The sequence below is a fragment of the Acromyrmex echinatior genome, chromosome 15 (assembly GCF_024713525.1).
Source record: "Acromyrmex echinatior isolate Ae372 chromosome 15, ASM2471352v2, whole genome shotgun sequence".
Lineage (NCBI taxonomy): Eukaryota > Metazoa > Arthropoda > Insecta > Hymenoptera > Formicidae > Acromyrmex > Acromyrmex echinatior.
In genome coordinates, this window is record NC_141866.1 from 6,927,084 (window position 1) to 6,954,722 (window position 27,639).

Below are 27,639 nucleotides of genomic sequence, written 5' to 3' on the forward strand. Positions count from 1 at the left end.
ATTTCTAACTTTATTTGTAACATTGATAACCTACTTACGGAATTATAATTTTTTTGCAATAGTTTCAAAACAAAGGGTAATCTTACGAAACACATGAAGTCCAAAGCTCACTACAAAAAGTGTGTGGAATTGGGCGTAGTACCAGTTCCTACAACTGTCTGCGACGAAAATATCGACAAGGAGGCTATCGCGCGATTAGCTGCTGGTGGCGGTAACACGGAAGAATCTTCAGAGGAGGAGGAAGAAAGTGACGGAGAAGAAAGCGAAGAATCGGGCAGCGAGGAGCAAGAAGCAGCACAAAGTCTACTCAGTCTTTCACAACGTAACACGTCGAATAGATTGCCCGGCTTGTTGCCGTCTGGTAGACCCACAACGTATCCATACACGCTAACTTTACCTACGACTTCCACGATGAGCATCGTGTCCACTACCGCGGCTACGTCTACCATCAGTCAAAGTGTCACCACGCAAGAAACAACTTTGATCCAAAATGAATTATCGCATCGTTATTACTTCCCATCAAACCGAAATACGACGGAAGAAACGAGGATCAGTGTCATCCAATCGTCAAAGAAAGATGATTCTGACTTTGAGATCGAGGAAATCACCGAAGTCACGGAGTCACGTCATCAGCTGTCGCAGCCCATGGATCTCACGACGAAGCAGACCACTCAGGTGTTGCCCTCGCCGGTCCCGCGAAGAGTTAGACACGCGGACATTCTGACACCCGTTTCGGAGCCGGTCTTATTGCAGACGATAGTCCAAACAATGGAACGGCTGCCTATACAGGGTAGAGAATGGAAACCGGATGCGGAGGGCCACATGTTGCAGGCCTACCTCACGGAGAGACATGTGATGGACAGCAAAATTAAGCAACAGTATCGCGTGGGAAATACCAAGGACAATAAGCAGATACAGGAAAGAGATATTTACCTGCGTCATCAGGATCAAAATAGGTCCAGGCATATAGATTCCAACGGTATTCCGACGGTGACGTATACTGATCCTAGCAAAATGCAGCATATCGTTATGGAATCTAGGATTAAACCAATGACGAAGCATACCAGTGACGACATTAAGATGGAAATTAGGGAGAAGATTTATCAGAACAATATGGCAATGGAAAGACGAACATTCGATTACGAGGCTATTCACAAGAATAAAGAACAGACTAATCGTATGGTTTCTGATCGTGAAAATTTTGAGCTTGGTCTTACTAACGGTCCCGCTAGCACAAGACCAAGTATTGAGTATGGTCTAGCCATGACCAGGAACAATAGTTCGATCGAGAGATCGAACTGTTCTATTGTACCTGTTCGCAACACATCCAGTATTGATTGTCATTCACCGAAATCTTTAAATATGGACGTCAATAATCGACCACAATTGATGCAACATACGAACAACGACATTGACAGAAATTCCATGTTCAACGCGATGAAGATGGTGAGTGAAATAGAAAGACCTAGGGAATGCCATCCTGTTGGTCAGGAAGTAAGATCTGCTAATCACGAGATGAGAACCGCGACTAATGATATTCGAATGCAGAATCATAGTCCACGAAATCTCGATCTAAGGCCGCCTAGTAGAGAGATCAGAACGCCCGGTCAAGAGTACAGAACACAGAATCAGGAATTGAGGCTACCGAGTCAACAGGAGTACAAGATACGCGGTCAAGAAATGAGACCGCCTAGCCGTGAGTACAAACCATCGTTCGTTCACGATATGCAAGTTATTCAGGAGCTTATGCCATCGGCAAACATGGAAATCCGGCAAGCAAATCCAGATAATAGACCGCCGAGCCGTGATATGAGAGCTCTCGCGGAATACAGAACGCATGCGCAAGATCCACGTGCCAATTACGAAATATTACAGTCTATACACGAACCATCCAAGTCGCAGAACGTAGACGTGAGAAGCACGTCACCGCAAAAAGTACGAATTCTTTATTATGATACGAAACACACTGCAGACATAATTAAACAGAATGCATTAGATAGCATGAAACATGCGGTAGCCGGAAAGATAGTCGTCGGTGGGTCAGATTTTCAATCGCCTTCACCAAACACAGTAAACGCGAAACCGCAAGCGGAATTTCTACAACCGTCGAGTGGACCCGCGCCTAACTATGTCAGGTAGGAAAATATTTTTAATTATTTTCTCTTACTATTTGTTGACACATAAATTATTTAATAATATTATTTAATGTTGCGTTAGAAATACATATTAAAGTATACTAATTTAATATATATCTCTAACGCAACATAGAATGATACATGAAAAAATAAACTGAAAATATAGAATAAAATTTTTCCATATAATGCTTTGTTTTTGAGAAAATCGACTAAATATATTTACCGGGTACGTGTGCACTTAACTGTGTCTTGACTCAAGAGTCTTGATTCAAGGGTTGAACGTCTATGTTATTGCTACTCATATTTGTGTTTATAAATATTCTCAATTCACAAATCGAAATGTATATAATATATATTATAATAATATTCAAATTTTATTCGTTAGAATTATCAAAATAATTTTAATTGTAAAAACTGAAATTATGAAATATGATTACAGTGTCACAGAAGATGGTAGGAGTGTATGTGGGATTTGTAATAAGGTGTTCAGTAAGCCTAGTCAGTTACGGTTGCACCTCAACATTCATTATTTTGAGCGGCCATACAAATGCGAAAACTGTGCAGTTTCCTTCCGGACTAAAGGCCACTTGACGAAACATGAAAGATCCGTTTCCCATCACAATAAGGTAAACGACGAATCAACTTTATTTCCATCGAGCAACGTTATATCTTTTAGCACGAATGTACGAGTAGTGTTATTGTATTATTAGGTCAGTATGACTTCTACGTTTGGTGCAGCGACTACTAGCAATCCCAGACCTTTCAAGTGTACAGATTGTAAGGTAGCATTCAGAATACATGGACATTTGGCCAAGCATCTTCGCAGCAAGATGCATATCATGAAATTAGAATGCTTGGGCAAACTGCCTTTTGGAACATATGCAGAGATGGAAAGGTCTGGCATCAACTTGAATGATATCGATACTACAGACTGTGATAATAGTCTTAATAGTCTGCAGGTTCGTAATAATGAAATCATAATTACGCGCGGTTTTTAAATTTAACAAAGAAAAAACATCACGATAAAATGAACTTTTTTTTATCCTCGACAGATGTTGGCTCAAAGATTAGGCGAAAAGGATCCAGCGAAAATCGCGCAGTGGGACTCGGAAACTCTGCCCGGACCGGTCGTGAGTGGCAGTGAGACTTCGTCAGATGAGGGTGAGCCTATACCGCAGCACGCACTTCATGCAACATACGTGAAAGCGACAACAGACGCAGACATTTCTCGACCATATCACATGTCAATCGTCCCCGAGAAACCGAAAGCCATTAACGACGTTCGCCTCCGCAGTCCTCAGTTCAATCAGCATAGACGTGATTACTCTGTTAAAGAGCAGCGATCAATTCCGGTGGTCGTTCCGGAAGACGCAAGACCGGAAGACAGTTTACAATCGTACAAGTGCCAAGTTTGCCCCGTATCTATGCGTACTGTAAATGAATTACAGGTACACTGTTTTGTTGAACATAATATTGAGACGGATTCTAGTACAAATATTCATGGAGATAGAAGTGCGGGTAAATGTAGGGAAAAAGAGAATACTCAAAAAAGAATTATGGACGAATCCGTAGTGAAGGAAGATCACAAAAGACAAAGGATAGAGGATACATAGTGCCAAAACAATATAGCGTGCGAAAAGAATTTTTCGAGTGGTTGCCATACTACTTAGAGAAATCGTGGTTATAATGTATCATATATGGAATGCATCACAGAGATATCCTAATGAAAAAGTCTCGGTCGTCTTAAAAAACTATTTCAATAGGTTATACCATTAATGATGTTTACATTTGAAAAAACGTTTCTTGAAAATTATAATATTGCAAAAATTTAAATGAAGCGTTCTTAAAAAGCTGCAAATATAAAATAATTTTACATTGTTGAAATATTTCGCAAATTTCTGAGGACTAACATAAAAAATATGAACCTGGAATATATTATCGCATGAATATGTATGTAATGAAATACACATATATTAAGTTCATCACGACGGCGATAAATACGGTGATTTCGAGCATGTTTCTTTTATCACATCATTTCTAACATTGCCTGTTTATATTACAAACAGATATAATTTGATTTAATCCTCTTTAAAAGCTTTTAAATCTTTTCTTTCGAAATTAGTACGTATAACGCATAAAATGCAAAAGAAAAGAAACGTAATTCGAGTATCTGATATGATTATAATATTTATATACACGATAGTGTTTCTTGTAGTAAATGAGGTGCAATGGACTGGTATGTGATTCTATATTTAAAGCACAAATGCGTTACTTTCGACATATTGAAGAGTATTCTAATATTACAAATTATTATACTTTAAATTGGTATATAAAACTTATACATAAATACATATATGCATATAAATACATATATACATATGTATATACATATATGTGTATATATGTATATTTGTTCAATATTAGAGTATAACAATTATGAGAATTATTGTTGACATAAGAGAAAATGTGTTTGTATATATTTATGTAAAATATAACGAAAAATCATGTTAGTTTCTATAATAGTTTTAAGAAAAAAATCAAGAAACTGTGTCGGTTGCTCAGATTACTTATAAATTTATTTTTAATTCACACAGTAGATTCTTTAATTTTTCTGTCTTAAAAGATTTTCTTGTAAGCAAGAATCAAGTGATGAGCATCTTAATAAGTTTGATTTTATCTCAAACATTGTTGAATAATTAATTACTTCGATATTTTGATATTACTAGTTATTTTTTAAATCTTATTATAATTGAGCATATTTGTTATGGTCTGAGGGACCGATTCACTGATTCTGTTTAAGATATAATTATGCCTCCTGTTTTCTCGCTGCAGTTCTATTGAATTATCCACAGCGAAAATTGTCCAAGACGAAAAAAATCATATAAATTTTTCTCGCGTTATTGAAATGTCTTTGTCACAATCTACATTTTTTATCAAGCAAATAAAAGCCTCCAAAAAAATTAATTTTTATACGAAAAATAGCTTTACATGATTTCTCGCTGATGGCCTTATAATATAACTGCAGTGAGCAACTTGAAGAGGCCATACACCTTCCACAAGCGACAGCTACCGTATCTCATAATTAACTGTCTATCTATTCTACGCGCAGTTTTAATATCTCACTCAAGCACGAGAATGTCTTTCCTATTCCGCATAATCAGACTCCGGTTATCACGGTTTGTACCTAATAGGTGTGCTTGAGCCAGGATAAAAAGAATAATACGGTAAACGTAGAACGAGACGACCGCCCAGGTATATACAATGAGGTCCAGTCCGAGTGATGTTCACACTAAATGATATCAGTGTAGCGTAGTTTAACATAGCATTTTTTTGGATATATATCTACTGTCTGTAATTCTGTCGACTCCAACGCGCGTTAACTACGTATGAGCTTCCAGGATGTGTACACAGCACCCCGAAATGCCAAGCCAACACAATTTGCGTTTGACAGGATTTGTTGAGAGAAACGATACGCTTTTCGAAGTCAACTTCGGAAATGTCCGGGAAAAAAATGTTTTATATGTATATATATATATATATATATACATGGACACATTTTATATATAATTGTGTATCAAATATGTCAATTTTTATATATAATTATATACATATATGAAACATTTTTTCCCGGATGACGATCCTTCCACGCGCGAAACGCGATATTTTCCAAAATTTTACACGTGTAACGTACATCTACGTATATACATATTATATACTCTTTCTCTTTCTCTCGACTATTTGCATGCGTACTTATATGTGATTTCGAAGGAATGTACTTTTTCCAAATTGTAGAGTCATATTGCGATATATACATACACATATATATTTTCGAAACGTTGTCGTCCGTAGAAGTATATCACTTCGGTATATTTTCCCGGCGTGCACGTAGCGAGCGTGTCGTAAAATACATATCAGATTCGCCGTATTCCCGATATATTAATCGGGAAACGGTGGACGACCGTGCGTCTCTCGTCGTTTGAAATCCAAATATGACGCAGTACAAGTTAGGTTTACTCACCGGGTCTTTGTGCTACGCCCGCGACGATGATGGACACTTCGACGACTCCGAGCAGTCTCGGAAGTGCGCGTTGGTAACTGCGGATGATAAGAATCACGTTCGTGTACCCCGTCCACCGCCGAAGACACGATTATACGCGGGAAACTCGTTTTGCGACGCGGGAAACTTCGCGCTCGCGAGAGTTACGGCCGTAACGGATGCGGCGCGAATGCACACTGAAGGTAGTCGCGATTCAAATCTTCGAGCGTTAACGAGCGTTTCAAAATATAATGCCCGTTAATGCCCCTATAATGCCCGTTTTGACCAATGTATAGTTTAACTTTAATTTTGTTTTAACTCACTTTTTATCTTTTTCTAGTTCTAAAAAAGGATCAAGCGTAAGTTAAATCGAGATTAAAGTTAATTATCATTGGCAAAAGTGGATAAAATGTTTCGTTTAAATGGCCTCGCGCTTTGATTTCGAAACGTATAATTCGCGAAAAATTGAAAAAACTTCTTCATTCGTTACGAACAATCGCTGTTGCATGATCAAATTTGAATATACGTTGAAAGAGAATATCACGAAATGATTTTGAAACATAGTTACTAAATGCAGGGGAGATTGAAGTTGATCAGTTTGAAGTTTGAACATATCCAGGTAGAACATAAAAGGTCTGTTCGCGTTGCTTGCACTTAATATCTTCTTTTTCTGTCTCTCTCCAACATCCGAATATATTTTCTACATTGAAATTCACTCTAAAAATTTAATGCCCGTTTCCACCAATGTGGATTAACTTTAATCTCGATTCAACTTACTCTTCATCTTTTTCTAATTCTTTTCTAAGAATTAGAAAAAGATGAAAGTTAATTGAATCAAGATTAAAATTAAACTATATTTGTAAAAAAGCATTAAATAATATTTGCTTCGTTTTAAATGCAAACATTTTTAAAGATTTCAAGCAACTCGAACAAATCTAAAGTCATAGTGACATCAAAATGGCTCCAAAATTATTAAAAATCATTTATTCTACATAACATCCTTATCCAAGAGATGTTCTGGGAACATTTTTAGAATTTTCGATGCATTTTAACATTAAAATGACATTATTGTGACTTGTTCTGCTTGGGTAATTTCGTATTGAAACGGTCTTTTGACAGTTATTTTTGTTTCAAACATCGAATTTTGTTGAAAAACGAGAGAGCTGCTTCGATAACGAAGCGATAAATTCATGAACTTTTCTAAATAACTAGCGGAAAAATATAATGAGATGCATTTGATTATAGATATATACATATAGATACATACATTGCTCGTCTAATTTAAGGAGCCCACTTAGAAGAACAATTCTAATTATGATTGTTAGACGTATGCACAATTTAAATTATGGAAAAGCGATTACCGGATACAATACATATGATTAACAATAATTTTCATGTCTAAATGTGCTGTCGGTGTTTCTTCTATTTTGAGATAAAAATCGATTTTTCGCATTGAACGATCGATAATATTCTATCATTATCTTCCCATTTCGGACAGATTTGTGCAATTTTTCATGAGCGTGCGATTAATCCGTTTTAATTGTATCTTCCTTTACTCTCGCATATTATTATTATATATATATATATATATATATATACATACACATATATATATATATATACATATATATACTGTACAGTCTAATAATTCGGTTACATGTTTGTTAAGACGACTCGACATACTTTTACAATATTTACGACATTCGGTTAAGTAATCTGTATTGTGATAAGTGCGAAAAGAACCATATGGCGAATATCCTGACTAATATCCTAAAATAAAAGTACAAGCGTATCTAATAAAAAAAAAGAAAGAAGCAGAGACATATTTATTTTGTTGACAGCCGCGCGTCTACGATTTTCACAAAAAACAGTTGGCTTGGCTTGGCTTCTTCCAGACTCAGTATTAGATTTTGCGGACAATGAATGGAAATAAAAAGAAAAGATCGAGCTTGTACGAGTTTCTAGATGGTTTTACACCGATTTACATTTTACGGAGACAAAAGTCGACTACCTGGTCGCCCGAATTTTTGCGGTGTTTCCGTAGAAAATAAAGACTCGGCTCCGCTCCATATTTTTATGGATAATTTAAATTTTGTATACGCGCAGCGTGCGAACGGTGACACTTACAAACACCTGGCGGTATAGTATTTTATATGTATTATAGGATCTTTAAGATTTTATAAATGTTTTTTCATGGGAGAGAGAGAAAGAGAGAAAGAGAGACGGGTAAAGAATATATCCCGTCTCTTTGTGCTCGCGCAAATATGTTGTGTGCTTCTACGAGCTCCAGTTGCGTTGACAAACCATCTCTAGTTCAAGAATGACTTTTCGATTAAAACCATACTGTATATCGAGCGTTTACGCTCGTATACATGTATATATCAGACAATGGGACCGGAGTGAAAATTTTATAAGCGTATACTTGAGAAAGTGACAACGGGATTTATGGTAATAACGCCAACTTGTTTTGCCAGTGTCACCGTCATTTCTCTTCCTCTGTGAATTCTGTTAAATTATATTATGATGAGAATGTAATTTTTATTTATTGTAAATAAAAGGAACATTGCTTAAAGCATTTTGTATATTATATAGACTGAATCGATACGCATGAAACAAATTCTATTAGATGGAATATCCATCGGATCCAGGGATTCTAATGCAAATTGTACGAAGAGTGATAATACGCGAATGCGTCTTTGTATGATGATCTTGCAGGAACGATAGTACAACTTTGGGCGCGGGAAATAATGTAGGATAGGAATAAAGTTAATTTCCGGTAAAATGCTGCATATTGCTTTATTAAAAATTAAATAATCCTTATATGCGAAATAAATATTTTAACAGATGTAAAGAAAAAATAATGCTGCTCTCCATCGTTTGCTGCTCATGTACTTATCGTGCATCGAATACAACAACTGAAAACAAGATTATGGAATATAATTAAGAAAAATTTCTAGAAATTCGATTTTGCTTGATTATATTTAAAAAGTGTCAATTGTATTAAATCGAAAACATAAAAAAACATACGCCTTTTTGTACGCTTCTTGTACATGATTCTATATCCACATTCTCTGCATCGAATTGCATCTTTGGCACGAATCTCGTTATCGTGATGACATTCTGAAATAATGAGTTAAAACTTGATTAACGATGTAAATAAAATAAAAGAACGAAAATAGTTTTTCGTTACAATTTAATAATTACTATATATATCAAAAAATATATATATTCGACAAAATTTCTCTACTTAGAAAGCGCTTTAAAATGCAATTTATCAATTTCCATAAACAATTGATATAATTATATATTATATTTTATAAAATGTTAAAGGCTTAAAACTTTTTAAATAAACATACAAATGTGAATAATTTAATAAAAATTGCAAGCAATGATATTAAGAGATTATTTACTAAATTGTGAGGTTAGAAAAGTCACATGCGTGTTCTTACCTCCACAAATGTATACCATAGCTTGTTTTGGAGTAGATTCAGATTTACCAGACTCCATTTTAATACTGATGTGATATATAATAAACTGATGTATATAAACTGATATAAAAAGTGATTTTTTGGTTACAATAAATCTTCCTTATCGCAGAATGCACACCGTCCTGTTGTCAACGAAATTGCAATACGACTAAACGATACGATGCAATTGCAAGAACGACTTTGACCGACTAGGACTGACTTACCGACTATCGATTATTGTAATTTTTATTGTAACAGCGCGCTCGTATAAATTTAAATAGTATTGTTGGTTTGTCTCTCGAGAGCTGCACGGTCGCACGGATACGACATTCTGCATTCATCATAAATGTCAGGTGTATGACGAATATCGCATGAATCTTACATTTCAAATACACTGATTTCATTCGGAGCAATCCGAGCAGCTCCCGAGAGACAACATGAACAATGCTAAAGACTCATGTCCTCGCTTTCTCAGGTTTCTCTCTGTCGTGAGCGCGCGATACTACAATAAAAGTTCCCAATCGATAGTCGGTAAGTCGGTCTTAGTCGGTTAAAGTCTTCTAACTGCATCATATTTGTACTGCAATTTCATTGACAATAATATGTTGTGTATTTTACGATAACGAAGATTTATTGAAATCAAAAAATCAATTTGTTTATTATGTCACAACAGTGTTAAAATGGAGTCTGGTAAATCTGAATCTATCCCGAAACAAGCTATGGTATACATTTGTGGAGGTAAGGACACGCATGTTGACAACTATTTCTAATCTCACATTTTAATAAATAATTTTTAATATCGTTGCTTGTCAATTTTCATTAAATTATTCACATTTATATGTTTATTTAAAAAGTTTTAAGACTTTAACATCTTATATCAATTGTTTATGAAAATCGATAAATTGCATTTTAAAGCGCTTTCTAAGTAGAGAAATTTTGTCGAACATGATATATATAGTAATTATTAAGATAAATTGTAACGAAAAACTATTTTCGTTTTTTTACCTTATTTACATCGTTAATCAAGTTTTTCACTCATTATTTTAGAATGTCATCACGATAACGAGATTCGTGCCAAAGATGCAACTCGATGCAGAGAATGTGGATATAGAATCATGTACAAGAAGCGTACAAAAAGGCTATGTTTTTTTATGTTTTCGACTTAATACAATTGACATTTTTTAAATATAATCAAGCAAAATCGAATTTCTATAAATTTTTCTTAATCGTATTCCATAATCTTGCTTTCAGTTGTATTCGATACACGATAAGTATATGAACGGCGAACGGAGGAGAGCGTTATTTTCTTTACATTTGTTAAAATATTTATTTCACACATGCACACACACACACACATACACATATAAGGATTATTTAATTTTTAATAAAGTAACATGTTGTAGCATAAGTTTACAATTGTGCGAATAAAGAAATCAATGTTCTTGTTATAAGTTTACACTTTGTCACATTATCCTGCTTAATTTCCCCTTCAAGTTTAGTTTTTTAAAATTTCTCTATTTCCTACCGCTAATCTTTGAAAATTCGATGGATTTATAAAATTCGCCAGAGAATCAGACATAAATTTATCCTAATCAGTTTTAACTTTTTGATTTTAAGGAAACGGATGTATGCAATGCTATACATATTTATCCGTATATTATTAAATCCATGCATACATGTATTCAGGTATGTGCATAATATCACTAAAATTATCCGTTATACATCCGTTACCCCAATAAAAATGTTGATTTATCACTCACCGACCTGATGCGCACAGTGGAGTTACACCTGCAACGTCGCTATGTTGATTCTGTAACAAATAAATTAAAATTCAAATTAGAACATATAGTAAAGAAGTAATCATTACTTTAAAAAATAATTGCTACATAAACGCATGCAATTAGCTGAAAAATAATAATGTAATTTTGAAAATATAATTTTTGTAATCATCAAATTTTGTACTCATTATTTAATTAGATATAAAAAAATTATACATATCCAAAATTATTTCTAAAATAATTACATATATTCTTTCAAATAATTATATATATTCTCTAAAAAAGACCTTAGCAAAAATAAATTCACACAAAATTTTAAAGTCATTTTTTTTTAAATTTCAAAATAATTTTTAAGTAACTCTTCTTTTGTCTACTTTTAACAAATTAAAAATCATTTTAAAATATTTTATACAAATTTGTTTTTGCTAAGATCTTCTTTAGAGAATATATATAATTATTTTAGAGAATATGTATAATTATTCTATCTCTCTCTCTCTCTCTCTCTCCAAATTTTAAGTACTCTCCTTTTATTTAATTTAGAAAATCACTTCAAAATTTTATACAAATTTATTTTTGCTAAGATATTTAGAGAATATATATAATAATTCTAGAGAACATGTAAAATCATTTCACCTAATTTTAAATAACTCATCTTTTATCTAATTTAAATAAAAGGAGAGTTACTTAAAAATTACTTTAAAATTTTATACAAATTTATTTTTACTAAGATCTTTAGAGAATATACATAATTATTTTAGAATTATATATTTTATAAAAAAATGTATAATTATTTTAGATAATACATAATCATCTTACATCTATAATTAAATAATGGGTTCAAAATTCAATGCTTACAAAAATTATATTTTCATAATTGTATGATTATTTTTCAACAAACTGCATGCGCTCATATAGCAATTAATTTCTTAGTAAAAATAAATTTGTATAAAATTTTAAAGTATTATTTAAATTTTATACTAATTTATTTTTGCTAAGATCTTTAGAGAATATATATAATTATTTTAGAAAAAATATATAATTATTTTATCTCTAAATATTAAGTAACTCTCCTTTTATCTAAATTCTGTAAAAAAAGAATTACTTAAAAATCACTTCTGTAACAAATAAATTAAAATTCAAATTAAAACTAAGTAAAAAAATATCTTATAATCATTACTTTAAAAAATAATTGCTATATGAACGTATGCAGTTTGCTGAAAAATAATCATACAATTATGAAAATATAATTTTTGTAAGCATTGAATTTTGAACCCATTATTTAATTATAGATATAAGACTATTATGTATTATCTAAAATAATTATACATTTTTTTATAAAATATATAATTCTAAAATAATTATATATATTCTCTAATGATCTTAGTAAAAATATGCAGTTTGTTGAAATATAATCATACAATTATAAAAATATAATTTTTGTAAGCATTGAATTTTGAACCCATTATTTAATTATAGATATAAAACAATTATGTATTATGTAAAATAATTGTACATTTTTTTATAAAATATAATTCTAAAATAATTCTAAAATATATAATTCTAAAATAATTATATATATTCCCTAAAGACCTTAGTAAAAATAAATTTGTATATAATTTAAATAATACTTAAAAATTTTATACAAATATATTTTCATAATTGTATGATTATTTTTCAGCAAACAGCATGTGTTCATAGAGTAATTATTTTCTTAGTAAAAATAAATTTGTATAAAATTTTGAAGTATTATTTAAATTTTACATGCAGTTTGCATGCGTTTATGCAAAATAATCACACAATTCACGAAAAATAATTCATGAAATATAATCATGCAATTACGAAAATATAATTTTTGTTAATTATACATATTTTTATAAAATATATAATTCTAAAATAATTCTAGAATATATAATTCTAAAATAATTATATATATTCTTTAAAGATGTTAGTAAAAATAAATTTGTATAAAATTTTAAAGTATTATTTAAATTTTATACAAATTTATTTTCGCTAAGACCTTCTTTAAAAAATATATATAATTATTTTAGAGAATACATATAATTACCTTAGAGAATGTATAATTATTTTATATATATATAGAATTACTTTATATAATTATTTTATAGAATATAGAATTATTTAAATCATTTTATTTAACAATGGTTTAAAAATAATTATTTTTAAATTATTGTCAAATAAAATGATTTAAAAACTAGCGAAAAAAGGTTAATTTTTACACAAGTAAAAAATAATATTTACCGCCAGGTTGCTCCACCAGTGCCCGATGTCTCTCCCAGACCTCCACCTCCTCTCAGAATGTGCACAGGACACTCGCGTAAAACACTCGCGAATACAATGTAATCGCGCGCGGACTGTAACTTGAGTCCAATAACTAGAACGGCACTTCCGAAACGCGCGACGCGACGAACCGACTGCGGTTCGTTCATTTTCAAATAAATCGGCGACGTTAGCTTCCCCATTGGATTTTTACACGAAGAGAACGATTTTACTCAATATCTAAAAATTTATCTAGATATATACATTCAGACATATCCGAAAATTTTTAGATATTTGAGAAAAATCATTCTTTTCGTGTAAAATATCGTCTGGGTACTGAGCCCCCTCACTACGTCAAGGTGTACCCGTGAGTGGGAAGATAATCTGAAAAATGTAATAAATAGCTATTACTATGCTATTACTATGCAATCGGTTAACTTTTAGAAACGAATATCACGTCTGCAATTCGTTATTATTGCGAAATAAAGTCAAAGTAGATAAAAGGGCTGAATCTTTTATTTATACATAGATAATGTCTGTAAGATATGATTAGAATCTATAAAATAGGCTAGAGATTAATAAAAGGGAGAAATGTTTCTTTTATTAATTGTTTCAAAGTTACGGTAAATTTTTTAACGGATCGTAACGAAAGATGCACAAAAACAAAAATTAATTAAATTATTAAACTGTATTAATTGTATTGAAAGTAGGAATTGCGACTTTTTTGTATGAGAGTATTTATATCAACGTTGCTTTTCTATGACTCGTGTGATACCGTTCGTGCAAACAAGTAACCGTGTCGCATACTGCTCCTTTTCACATTTCTTTTTGAAACATATAATAATCGCAAAAAGTGCTATGTATAATACGAAATGTTGTATTTTATGAATATTCACATAATACGATTACTAGTATGAATAATTATTCATACTAGTATAATACAACGTTTCGTATTGTATTAGACATTTTTCGCGAAAAAGATTTCAAAAAGTAATGTGAAAAGAAGCCGCGACACAGCTACGTTGTTTGTACGAGTTTCGGTAAGGGAATAATAACTGCGCGATAACTAGGCGTAAACATGACGCGCCGTTCCGTGCCACCTCGTACCATCCCCAACCGAAGGTCACGCGCCAACCGTCTAACCGTCGAAATACTAACATTAACGCCTCTTACAAAATCTGTAAAATAATCTATTCGTTACGTTTTAATATTCTTCGATGAATATTACGCGATGCTTTATTATACGATTTACGTTTTATTTTTTGGATTCGTTACGCGCACAACTCTATATCTTAGGCCGATATTCACAGTCAAAGTATTCATTTTCAAGTAGTCATTTTCAAGACCATCTTAAGTATAATTTTAAGAAGTCACGAATCAGAGGGCCGTATTAATGTCTTAAGACATTACTTAAGACAGTCTCGAAATAAGAACGGACTGTGAATATCGTCCTTGGATATCTAATTTATATATCTGTAAATGTATAATACGAATTATATTTATAACATTATTATATTTAGTCCTGTTTCATAATTTAAAAAATGTTTGCGTTTATCTTTACTTAAAGAATGTATATTATTAATCTTATTATTAGTCTTTATTTGAACGTAAATTATCAAAGAGAATAATAAAGATTGAGATATAATTCTGAGTACACACCTTAATTTCGAGCAATATTACTATTTGAGCATCCTTATGTAATTAATTATCAGTTCGCGTTCGTGAATATCTAAGTAGATTAATGCGGAGCGATTCACGCCACACGTCCATCTCGCCGCGAAGTCGCCGAGCGAATGCCGAAGTGATGACGATCGACCACCGCACCTTGCCCCCCTACGCCTTCGCTCCGCGTCCTACCGCTTTTCGTCGCCAGTGACCCCCTTCCCCTACCGAGCTTTTCGCCAGATGTTTTTAGATTACACTCAACTATCGCGTATTCAAACGACGAAAAATATTCAACGATTTATATAATTATATTTTTCATATTTTACATGATTTTGACAAACGGATATCGCCGTACATTTCGCGTTTTGCTTTGTGGCATCTCGGGCACAATCCTATATTATTTGCATGGTTCTCTTAAATGAATTAGTAACTATTCGCGTGAGATATTTTTGATATATTTAATAATTCTCAATTTTCATAATTCTTTTTAATGATCCATACTTCAATAAAGATTGATAAAATATTCTATATATGTTCTTTATATAAAGATAAATGCAAATTTTCTTAATATCGTGAAACAATTTGTGCCGAACAGTACAGCTTTAGCTAAGAGTACTAAACATCTTGTTAATCATTATTTAATTTTTCAGTTAATAAATTAATTTAAGACACTACTGTAACGCTACTGTAACTGTTAGTTATAACAATTTATGTACAATTTGTTATACATGTACAACTTTACAAATACTTTCTAAAGATGTCAAAATGTCCGTAAGAACCGTTTAATAATTTTTATTTACTTGCAAAAGCGACGAAAATTAAAGTATGTAATTTAAATAAAGAAATTAAAAGCGTTATTTAGTATTAATTCATTATTTTAAATAACTACACTTCAGACTTAATTCTTATTTAATATTTTATATAAGTTTCCGGAAACTGTTTTATATCTTTTACTTTAAACAAGCTTTTTGCACCTTCTTTTTGCACATATTCGATTTTATATTTTAAATAAGTTTCTGAAACTTATTTTCTATTTTTTATTTTAAATAATTCGTACGTTATTTTATCGAGCCATGATCGGCGTTACAGTAGTGTCTTAAATTAATTTATTAACTGAAAAATTAAATAATGATTAACAAGATGTTTAGTACTCTTAGCTAAAGCTGTATTCGGCAACAAATTGTTTCACGATATTAAGAAAATTTGCATTTATCTTTATATAAAGAACATATATAGAATATTTTATCAATCTTTATTGAAGTATGGATCATTAAAAAGAATTATGAAAATTGAGAATTATTAAATATATCAAAAACATCTCACGCGAATAATTACTAATTCGTTTAAGAGAACCATGCAAATAATATAGGATTGTGCCCGAGATGCCACAAAGCAAAACGCGAAATGTACGGCGATATCCGTTTGTCAAAATCATGTAAAATATGAAAAATATAATTATATAAATCGTTGAATATTTTTCGTCGTTTGAATACGCGATAGTTGGGTGTAATCTAAAAACATCTGGCGAAAAGCTCGGTAGGGGAAGGGGGTCACTGGCGACGAAAAGCGGTAGGACGCGGAGCGAAGGCGTAGGGGGGCAAGGTGCGGTGGTCGATCGTCATCACTTCGGCATTCGCTCGGCGACTTCGCGGCGAGATGGACGTGTGGCGTGAGTCGCTCCGCATTCTACTATCTACGAAAATTAGATATTCACGAACGCGAACTGATAATTAATTACATAAGGATGCTCAAATAGTAATATTGCTCGAAACTAAGGTGTGTACTCAGAATTATATCTCAATCTTTATTATTCTCTTTGATAATTTACGTTCAAATAAAGACTCTAATAATAAGATTAATAATATACATTCTTTAAGTAAAGATAAACGCAAACATTTTTTAAATTATGAAACAGGACTAAATATAATAATGTTATAAATATAATTCGTATTATACATTTACAGATATATAAATTAGATATCCAAGGACGATATTCACAGTCCGTTCTTATTTCGAGACTGTCTTAAGTAATGTCTTAAGACATTAATACGGCCCTCTGATTCGTGACTTCTTAAAATTATACTTAAGATGGTCTTGAAAATGACTACTTGAAAATGAATACTTTGACTGTGAATACCGGCCTAAGATATAGAGTTGTGCGCGTAACGAATTCAAAAAATAAAACGTAAATCGTATAATAAAGCATCGCGTAATATTCATCGAAGAATATTAAAACGTAACGAATAGATTATTTTACAGATTTTGTAAGAGGCGTTAATGTTAGTATTTCGACGGTTAGACGGTTGGCGCGTGACCTTCGGTTGGGGATGGTACGAGGTGGCACGGAACGGCGCGTCATGTTTACGCCTAGTTATCGCGCAGTTATTATTCCCTTACCGAAACTCGTACAAACAACGTAGCTGTGTCGCGGCTTCTTTTCACATTACTTTTTGAAATCTTTTTCGCGAAAAATGTCTAATACAATACGAAACGTTGTATTATACTAGTATGAATAATTATTCATACTAGTAATCGTATTATGTGAATATTCATAAAATACAACATTTCGTATTATACATAGCACTTTTTGCGATTATTATATGTTTCAAAAAGAAATGTGAAAAGGAGCAGTATGCGACACGGTTACTTGTTTGCACGAACGGTATCACACGAGTCATAGAAAAGCAACGTTGATATGAATACTCTCATGCAAAAAAGTCGCAATTCCTGCTTTCAATACAATTAATACAGTTTAATAATTTAATTAATTTTTGTTTTTGTGCATCTTTCGTTACGATCCGTTAAAAAATTTACCGTAACTTTGAAACAATTAATAAAAGAAACATTTCTCCCTTTTATTAATCTCTAGCCTATTTTATAGATTCTAATCATATCTTACAGACATTATCTATGTATAAATAAAAGATTCAGCCCTTTTATCTACTTTGACTTTATTTCGCAATAATAACGAATTGCAGACGTGATATTCGTTTCTAAAAGTTAACCGATTGCATAGTAATAGCATAGTAATATAGCTATTTATTACATTTTTCAGATTATCTTCCCACTCACGGGTACACCGTGACGTGGCGAGGGGGCTCAATACCCAGAGGATATTTTACACGAAAAGAATGATTTTTCTCAAATATCTAAAAATTTTCGGATATGTCTGAATGTATGTATCTAGATAAATTTTTAGATATTGAGTAAAATCGTTCTCTTCGTGTAAAAATCCAACGGGGAAGCTAACGTCGCCGATTTACTTGAAAATGAACGAACCGCAGCCGGTTCGTCGCGTCGCGCGTTTCGAGAATGCCGTTCTAGTTATTGGACTCAAGTTATAGTCCGCGCGCGATTACAATGTATCCGCGAGTGTTTTACGCGAGTGTCTTGTGCACATTCTGAGAGGAGGTGGAGGTCTGGGAGAGACATCGGGCACTGTGGTGGAGCAACCTGGCGGTAAATATTATTTTTTATTTGTGTAAAATTAATCTTTTTTCGCTAGATTTTAAATTTATAGTTTTTTATTTGACAATGATTTAAAAATGATTATTTTTAAATCATTGTTAAATAAAATGATTTAAATAATTCTATATTCTATAAAATAATTATATAAAGTAATTCTGTATATATATAAAATAATTATACATTCTCTAAGGTAATTATATGTATTCTCTAAAATAATTATATATATTTTAAAGAAGATCTTAGTTAAAATAAATTTGTATAAAATTTTTAAGTAACTCTCTTTTTAGATAATTTAGATTTTAGATAAAAGGAGAGTTATTAAAAATTTTTAGATAAAGTAATATATTTTTTCTAAAACAATTATATATATTCTCTAAAGAAAATTTTAGAAAAAATAAATTTGTATAAAATTTAAATAATACTTTAAAATTTTATACAAATTTATTTTTACTAAGATCTTTAGAGAATATATATAATTATTTTAGAATTATTTTATATAATTATATATTTTTTTTATAAAAAATGTATAATTATTTTAGATAATACATAATTGTGTTATATCTAATTAAATGATGAGTTCAAAATTCAATGCTTACATAAATTATATTTTCATAATTGTACGATTATTTTGCAGCAAATTGCATGCGTTCGTATAGCAATTATTTTTTAAAGCAATGATTATGAGTTATTTTTTTACTCAATTTTAATTTGAATTTTAATTTATTTGTTACAGAAATAATTTTTAAATAATTCTCCTTTTACATAATTTAGATAAAAGGAGAGTTATTTAAAATTTAGAGAGATAAAATAATTATATATTTTTTCTAAAATAATTATATATTTTTTCTAAAGATGTTAGCAAAAATAAATTTGTATAAAATTTAAATAATACTTTAAAATTTTATACAAATTTATTTTGACTAAGAAAATAGTTGCTATATGAACGCATGCAGTTTGCTGAAAAATAATCATACAATTATGAAAATATAATTTTTGTAATCATTGAATTTTGAAATTTAAACAATACTTTAAAATTTTATATAAATTTATTTTTACTGAGATCTTTAGAGAATATACATAATTATTTTAGAATTATTTTAGAATTATGTATTTTATAAAAAAATGTTTAATTATTTTAGATAATTGTCAATTTTACATAATTGTCTTATGTCTTTAATTAAATAATGGATTCAATGCTTACAAAAATTATATTTTCATAATTGTACGATTATTTTTCAATTTATTTTTCAATTTATTTTTCAACAAATTAATTTTTATTAAGATCTTTAGAGGATATACATAATTATTTTAGAATTATATATTTTAGAATTATTTTAGAATTATGTATTTTGTAAAAAAATGTATAATTATATTAGAAAATATATAATTGTCATATATCTATAATTAAATAATGGGTTCAAAATTTAATGCTTACATAAATTATATTTTCATAATTGTACGATTATTTTGCAGCAAACTGCATGCGTTCGTATAGCAATTATTTTTTAAAGTAATGATTATGAGTTATTTTTTTACTCAATTTTAATTTGGATTTTAATTTATTTGTTACAGAAATAATTTTTAAATAATTCTCCTTTTACATAATTTAGATAAAAGGAGAGTTATTTAAAATTTAGAGAGATAAAATAATTATATATTTTTTCTAAAATAATTATATATTTTCTCTAAAGATGTTAGCAAAAATAAATTTGTATAAAATTTAAATAATACTTTAAAATTTTATACAAATTTATTTTGACTAAGAAAATAGTTGCTATATGAACGCATGCAGTTTGCTGAAAAATAATCATACAATTATGAAAATATAATTTTTGTAAGCATTGAATTTTGAAATTTAAACAATACTTTAAAATTTTATACAAATTTATTTTTACTGAGATCTTTAGAGAATATACATAATTATTTTAGAATTATTTTAGAATTATGTATTTTATAAAAAAATGTATAATTATTTTAGATAATTGTCAATTTTACATAATTGTCTTATATCTTTAATTAAATAATGGGTTCAAAATTCAATGCTTACAAAAATTATATTTTCATAATTGTACGATTATTTTTCAATTTATTTTTCAATTTATTTTTCAACAAATTAATTTTTATTAAGATCTTTAGAGAATATACATAATTATTTTAGAATTATATATTTTAGAATTATTTTAGAATTATGTATTTCGTAAAAAAAAGTATAATTATATTAGAAAATACATAATTGTCTTATATCTTTAATTAAATAATGGGTTCAAAATTTAATGCTTACAAAAATTATATTTTCATAATTGTACGATTATTTTTCAGCAAACTAGGAAAGTATTATCGATATCGCAAATTAAATTGTCAAGGAAATATATAGGATATCTGGTAACGATAAAGAACTTTTCGACTCATTGTCAATTTAGTCTACTCGCCCATGAGCTTTATTCAGAGAATTAATTAATTTCAATTAATATCTTAATATTTGGTCTAGCATGACACTTGTCAAAAATTGTCTTGTTGATTACTTGTAGCAGTTTTAGCGACAATTTTCGGTAATTCTAGCAGTATTTCTATGCTCTTCATTTTATACAGATATTCGGTTTCTATATATTTTTTATTAATTTTTTAAGGGGGGACTCCATCTCTGACACCCAAAAATCAGTTCTAATTTTGTGAAATTTTTTGTGCGCCTCAAAATGACATCAAAACGACATCATTTTGACGTCATTTTGACGTTATCCTGACTTAATTGTGTTACTTGGGTTTAAATTTCAAGTGTTTCCTATCAACTAATGCGCAAGAAGTAAAAATTGGTGTGGTTTTATTTTTAACAAAATTGCTCACGTAAAGTTTTTCTGACATCCCAATATATATATCTCAATTTTTATTGCTCTCTCTGATGATTTACAATTAAATAAAGATTAATAATATTCAATAGTAACAAAAAGTCACAAGGCGTCAATCTTTCTTTTGTTGTGTACACTGCGCGGATTTTGTGTAACATAATGTTATTACAAATTAACAATTACTTCCCGATACAAAACTTTATTTTTTCTAAGACAAATAGTGTGAAAATTATCCTTTTAATTATTTCGCAATAGTGACGAATTGACGTGTGTTTAATATTCATTTCTAAAAGTCAACTTACAATTGCATAGTAATATTGATAATAGCTGTATATTATATTTTTCAGATGATATCTTCCCTCTCATGGGTACACCTTGACGTGGTGAGAGGGCTCAGTACCCGGAGGATTTATACGAAAAAAACGGTTTTTCTCAAATCTATGTAAAAATTTTTGGATCTATCTGAATGATATGTCTAGATAAATTTTTATTGAGATATTGAGTAAAATCGTTCTCTTCGTATAAAAATCCAACGATGGGAAAGCTAACGTACCCTCGTCCGCCGATTTAATTGAGAGTGAACGAACCGCAGCCGGTTCGTCGCGTCGCGCGTTTGCTTCGGGAGTGCGTTAAAGTTATCGGACTAATGGACATTCAACAAAACCCATTTGATAGAATTCTATTTTGGCGATGAAATCATATCTACGACGTTTTGACAGGAAAGCGGAACTCTCATTGAGACGTTGCTGAGGTGGTTACGGTCACTGCAACGCTCTCACGCCAAGTGCTCCGGGCACGAGGTGATGCCGGCCGCGTAATGTCACGCACTTCGTGGTGCGTGTTCGCGCGGTTTAGCAACTACTGTTGCTGTCGGTTAATTGAGGACGCGCTCTGTCTGTCGGTCAACAGTTCGGCCCTTAGCTATAAGAAGCGATCGATCGACTCGGATTCTTCTCTGGGCCTGTATTCGATAACTCGAGTTATGCAGTCGTTATACATAACGATTACATAACGAGTTATAGAATTCCGCCTTGGTGAGTCGTCCAAAAAGGAGTTGTATAACTCTGGATCAGGGCGCTCATTTCTCTGTCATTATCTACCAGCCTAAATCGCGTTTAATCTGACTTGGTCAGAGCCTAGCTCTAGTAGTTTTTTTAAAAAAAACTAGCTTCGTGCCGAGGGGTTGAATCCCATTCCTGAATTGTCTAGATTGTTAGACAATCGGTGATGGTACCAACTTTACTCTTATTAGAGGAGCTCGTCACGTCTACCAGTCTCTTGGAAATCGCTCGAGGTACAGCACCACTTGTGTCCCACTAGAACTAGCAGTTAGGGCGTATGACTGAGTCAATTTTAAACATGATTTTGCGTAAAACAGAGGTGACGGACTCGATACGATCGATTTCGTCTTCTTTCGTGTGGGGCTTAATTCTTGTTCGGCATTCATCGTGTGTTTTGCAAGTACTCGTCGACGTGTGGTGTTGATTCCACCGATCGAAATAGAAATCTTATCATGGGTTTTGTAAACGTGGAGTGCCGCAGTGTCGCGCGAAAGACTTTTATAAATGATTAGTCCGCGCGCGTTTGTAGTATATTATTCGCGAGTGTTTCACGCGAGTGTCCTGTGCGAGAGGATGTCAACCCGATTCTGAGAGGAGGAGGAGGTCTGGGAGAGACATCAGGCACCGGCGGAGCAACCTTGCGGTAAATATCATTTTTTTGCTTATTAGAATCTTTCTTCTGTTTAATTTTGAGTTGTTTTATTTTAATAATTTAAAAAAATGATTAAAAAAATGATTGAAAAAAAGGATTATTTTAAAATTATTTTGAAATTTTGTAAATGCATATTTTAAGAAAATGTATAATTATATTTATAAATATAACTGAATGGTGAATAATATAAAAAAATCGATGCTTATAAAAATTATACATTTTGAATATTATATGATTTTATTTTCAAGAGAACTTTGTATTTAATAATATTTTTTGAAATATTAGTTGATTTTTTTACTTTGTTTTAATTTGGATTTCATACTTTTTTGTTACAGAATCATCGTAGCGACGTTGCTGATATAACTCCGCTGTTGCTCATCGGATTGGTGAGTGATAAATTAATGTTTTTATTGGGGTAACGGATGTGTGGTAATTTTATTAATTACTATGTACCTATAGATGCATATGCAATTTATTAAAAATATACTGATAATTGTATGTATAGCATTCCATACATCCGTTGCCTTAAAATGGATAAGTAATGACACATTAGGATAAACTTAATCCTGAATACCTTTTTATTATATGAAATTTATTGTGCATGCACTATGAAATTTATAATGTCATGTTACACGTACTCAGTAAAAAATGCTTTATGCATGAATAAATATATATAAATGTATAAATATGCACGTATAAATATATATGAATAAGTATCCATAAACATGTATAATCATATATGAAATATGTCCGTACATGTTCATACATCCCTCTTTCTTTTGTAAAATTTTTTAGTGTGATTGAAATAATAATAGTAATGTGAAATCATTTTAAAATTAATTAAAAGGGAAATTTTTATACTCTTTGTTTTAGAAAAAAATCAAGTTTGAAGAAATGTAAAAAAATTACTTGTGTATAATTATATATTAAAATTATGCATAATTGTGTATGAGTAATTTTTTTTACATTTTTCCAAACTTTTTTTTCTGAAACGAGCAATGCGAAAATTAACCCCTTAATTATTTTTAATGTTTTCACATTACTATTATTATTTCTATTACAATAAAAAGTAATTTTACGAAAGAAAAAGTGATGTACGAACATGTATGGAAATACATATACGAAATACGTCCATACATGTTCATACATCTCTTTTCCTTTTATAAAATTACTTTTTAGTGTAATAAAAATAATAATAGTAATGTGAAAACATTAAAAATACATTTCCTCAGATTTGATTTTTTTTTTTCTAAAAGAAATAGTATAAAAATTATTCTTTTATTGATTTCTAATGTTTTCACATTACTATTATTATTTCAATCACACTAAAAAGTAATTTTACAAAAGAAAGAGGGATATATGAACATGTACGGATATATTTCATATATGATTATGCATATTTATGGATATTTTTCATACATATTTATACATAATTATGCATAATCAACACATAAAAAATTTTTACTTTGAATTAACAATACAAATATTCAAAATAAATAAGGATTGTAAGTTAAGAGAAAAAAGCCAAACGAACTGGATATTCTTATTGCCGAAACAGTATAATTTCATTAAAGACATTAAAAATTAAAAGATTAAACATTAAAAATTTGAAAATAACCATACGTTTCGATCTTTAATGTGATCATCTTCAGTAGGAAACTATTAACGTTGAATAACGCTTTAGCTCTTAATTAATTAGAGTCGTGTTTGGCTCTTAATAGTCCTTATTTATTTTGAATATTTGTATTGTTATTTCCATCGAGAGCCGTTTGTTATATTTATTGATTATTGTTCACTTTCAATTATTTCTAATTATTATTAAATTTAGCTCAAATTGTTTGTACTAATTGTAAATTCATACGCGTTAACGTGAACGCTTATTAAGTAATTTAATCTCAAAAGTACAGTAAAAAATAGAATTTTTCGATTATCATTTTTTATATTATTATAAAATAATTAACATCTTGGAAGTTAAAACGAAAAAGAATAAAATGTTCTTAATTTTGAAATATATGAAATACCGAAATATATGAAATTTAAAAAATATAAAGATTGTATAAAATAATAATTAAAATATGAAATTATTGTCTATGGATATCATTTTATAGTGATTATTACAGTTTAATAAATGTTATTTTATTATTTTTCCTATCTTCGATCTATCCTATCCTCAAATATTTATTCAGGATTAAGTTTTATAGAAGTTCGTGCAAAAAAGCAATGCCTATATATTTACGTATAATATGAACTGTTTTCTAAGGAATTCCGTCTATTGTTTCATACTTCTTTGTATACAACTTACTAATGAAATGACAACAAAAATTTTTTAATATAGAGCATATAATTTTAATCTCGCTTTTTTGTAAAAGACATTTTACGTTTATTAATTATTATTATTTATCTCAATGCACTTACTTCAGCCTAATATTTTGTAACTTATCCATATGTAGTAATTGGATTTTATACCAATTAAAGTAGTAACATGATGAAAGATCCAATATACATTTTATCAAGAAATATAAGAATATTATTTTATAACTATTTTAAAATGGCGTTCAGAATTTTGCATGACTTAATTTTGAAGTAATAAATTAGTCAAAAATAATTCTAATAATATACAAAATACGATAGGAATTTATTGATATGTGGGAAAAATATCCCTTTCGGATCTTACATCATTCATCTGAATTTTTCATCTCTGCATGTTTTGAGATGAGATTCAGCAACGAATCGTTCGAATCGTTAAAAATACGTACATGGGCCTTGAATTTTCTCGGATGATAATCGATTTAATAATTTTTAGTTATTTATTTTTAAATTAAGTTCCATTGAATACATTATAAAATTTACATTAAGAAATTTAATGTAGTTTCGTAATATTAGAGACTTTTGAAATAAATACGTTATTGACATGAAGATTTTTTAATTTAGATTTATTTTTAGTCGCATATTTATATTTTTGATTTTGAATAAATGCGAATAGAAAATAAACGCAAAGTTTATTCGTATGTTAATAGAATTATTATTATTATTAATGATAATTGTTTATATCAATATTTTATCAATTTTATTAATATGATGGCCTTTTCGCGACGCGTTCGTGTTTCGCGCATCATGCAGAAGCGTAAAGTCTTACGCTTATTGCCGACGATACAGTCGGCAGTAGTCGGCAGCAAAAAGGAGTATGTCTCTCCTTGTTGCCGATATCTGGCTTATAAAGCCAGAATATTGGTCAGTAACGAAAGGTGAGTCCAATCTGATCAGAAGAAAGAAGAGAATCTCTACGAGCCCAATGAGCAGAATGTCTAAAATCGACGCATAAGATAATTTTAAAATATCTTTTAGAATTCTTTATGAAATATTTTAAAGATGATTCTAAAAGAATTCTTAAAGATATCGTAAAGTTGTCTTTATGTATCGATTTTAGATATTCTACTCATTGAGAGGTACGTTGGTGTGTGACACCAATTTCAATTTGTAAAAGGTAAATTGAATATTCGGGAGGGTAATTTGCTCGCAAATTGCGAGTTTTTATATTTTTTGAGAACTATTTAGAATACAAACAAATCAACAAACAACAGGGCTAATGAGAGATAGCGTGGATAATCAAGCTTAAGTTTGATAGATTAAAGAAATCTACAAAACTTGCGCTTGATTATCCGCACTAATTCTCATTAGCCCTGTTTGTTTATTTGTTTGTATTTTAAAGATTGAAAGTCTTTAATTATTTATTGCTTCTTTATTATTAATATGATCGCGATTAAGTTACTCAACTTCCGCTGAGTTTATCAGTACGCGATAAAACGTTGGTTGTGTTCAGCAGAGAAATCAGCTTTGCAACTGTTGTATTATAATATTCTTCAATGTGATTAGTTCATACATTTAAATCCATAAGGAACCAAAAGCAAGAACCAATCGAATTGAAGAATTTTGCAAATTTGAGAGCTACTTTCTCTGAACGCAACCATTAATGTATTATAACAGTGCACATTTATGAAGTAATGTAGGTAGGAATACACGGATGGAGATAGGTATACGCAAATAGACACGAATAAATGAAGATACGGGTAGGCAGGACAATAAAAATATGGATGGGTAGAGACAATAAGTATAGATAGGTAGGAATAAACACAATCATTTTAAATTAAAAAATTAAATTATTACAAATAAAATGACACTTCAATAAATTTCGCGGTCGGGTGATTAAATTTTATTTTAAAAATAAAAAATAAGTATAATGAAACTAAAAGATATTAC

The 27,639-nt window shown here is 30.3% G+C and overlaps 3 protein-coding genes and 1 long non-coding RNA gene across 4 annotated transcripts in view; 3 read left to right on the forward strand and 1 right to left on the reverse strand.

Moving 5' to 3' along the window:
• shn (zinc finger protein schnurri) overlaps positions 1–8,953 on the forward strand; it is a 32,024-nt gene extending 23,071 nt beyond the window's left edge. The window contains exons 5-8 of the mRNA XM_087413765.1: positions 63–2,135; positions 2,575–2,761; positions 2,846–3,094; positions 3,188–8,953. Of these exons, the coding sequence (XP_087269891.1) occupies positions 63–2,135; positions 2,575–2,761; positions 2,846–3,094; positions 3,188–3,748 (3,070 nt within the window). The 3' untranslated portion in view covers positions 3,749–8,953. The remainder of the gene's footprint in view (positions 1–62; positions 2,136–2,574; positions 2,762–2,845; positions 3,095–3,187) is intronic.
• Rpb12 (DNA-directed RNA polymerases I, II, and III subunit Rpb12) lies at positions 8,954–9,851 on the reverse strand. The gene is made up of 3 exons (XM_011067625.2): positions 9,621–9,851; positions 9,199–9,291; positions 8,954–9,086 (listed from the first exon to the last, which is right to left on the reverse strand). The coding sequence occupies exons 1-3, from the start codon at positions 9,676–9,678 to the stop codon at positions 9,064–9,066; spliced, it is 174 nt and encodes a 57-aa protein (XP_011065927.1). The 5' UTR covers positions 9,679–9,851; the 3' UTR covers positions 8,954–9,063.
• Positions 9,852–10,174: 323 nt separating this feature from the next.
• On the forward strand, positions 10,175–11,502 carry LOC147907241 (DNA-directed RNA polymerases I, II, and III subunit RPABC4-like). Its single transcript, XM_087414000.1, has 2 exons — positions 10,175–10,376; positions 10,686–11,502. Exons 1-2 carry the CDS (start codon positions 10,319–10,321, stop codon positions 10,802–10,804), a joined length of 177 nt encoding a protein of 58 aa, XP_087270126.1. The 5' UTR covers positions 10,175–10,318; the 3' UTR covers positions 10,805–11,502.
• Positions 11,503–19,717: 8,215 nt separating this feature from the next.
• On the forward strand, positions 19,718–25,301 carry LOC147907242 (uncharacterized). Its single transcript, XR_015547574.1, has 2 exons — positions 19,718–23,373; positions 23,718–25,301. It is a non-coding gene; the product is annotated as an uncharacterized LOC147907242 (long non-coding RNA).
• Positions 25,302–27,639: the final 2,338 nt, after the last annotated feature.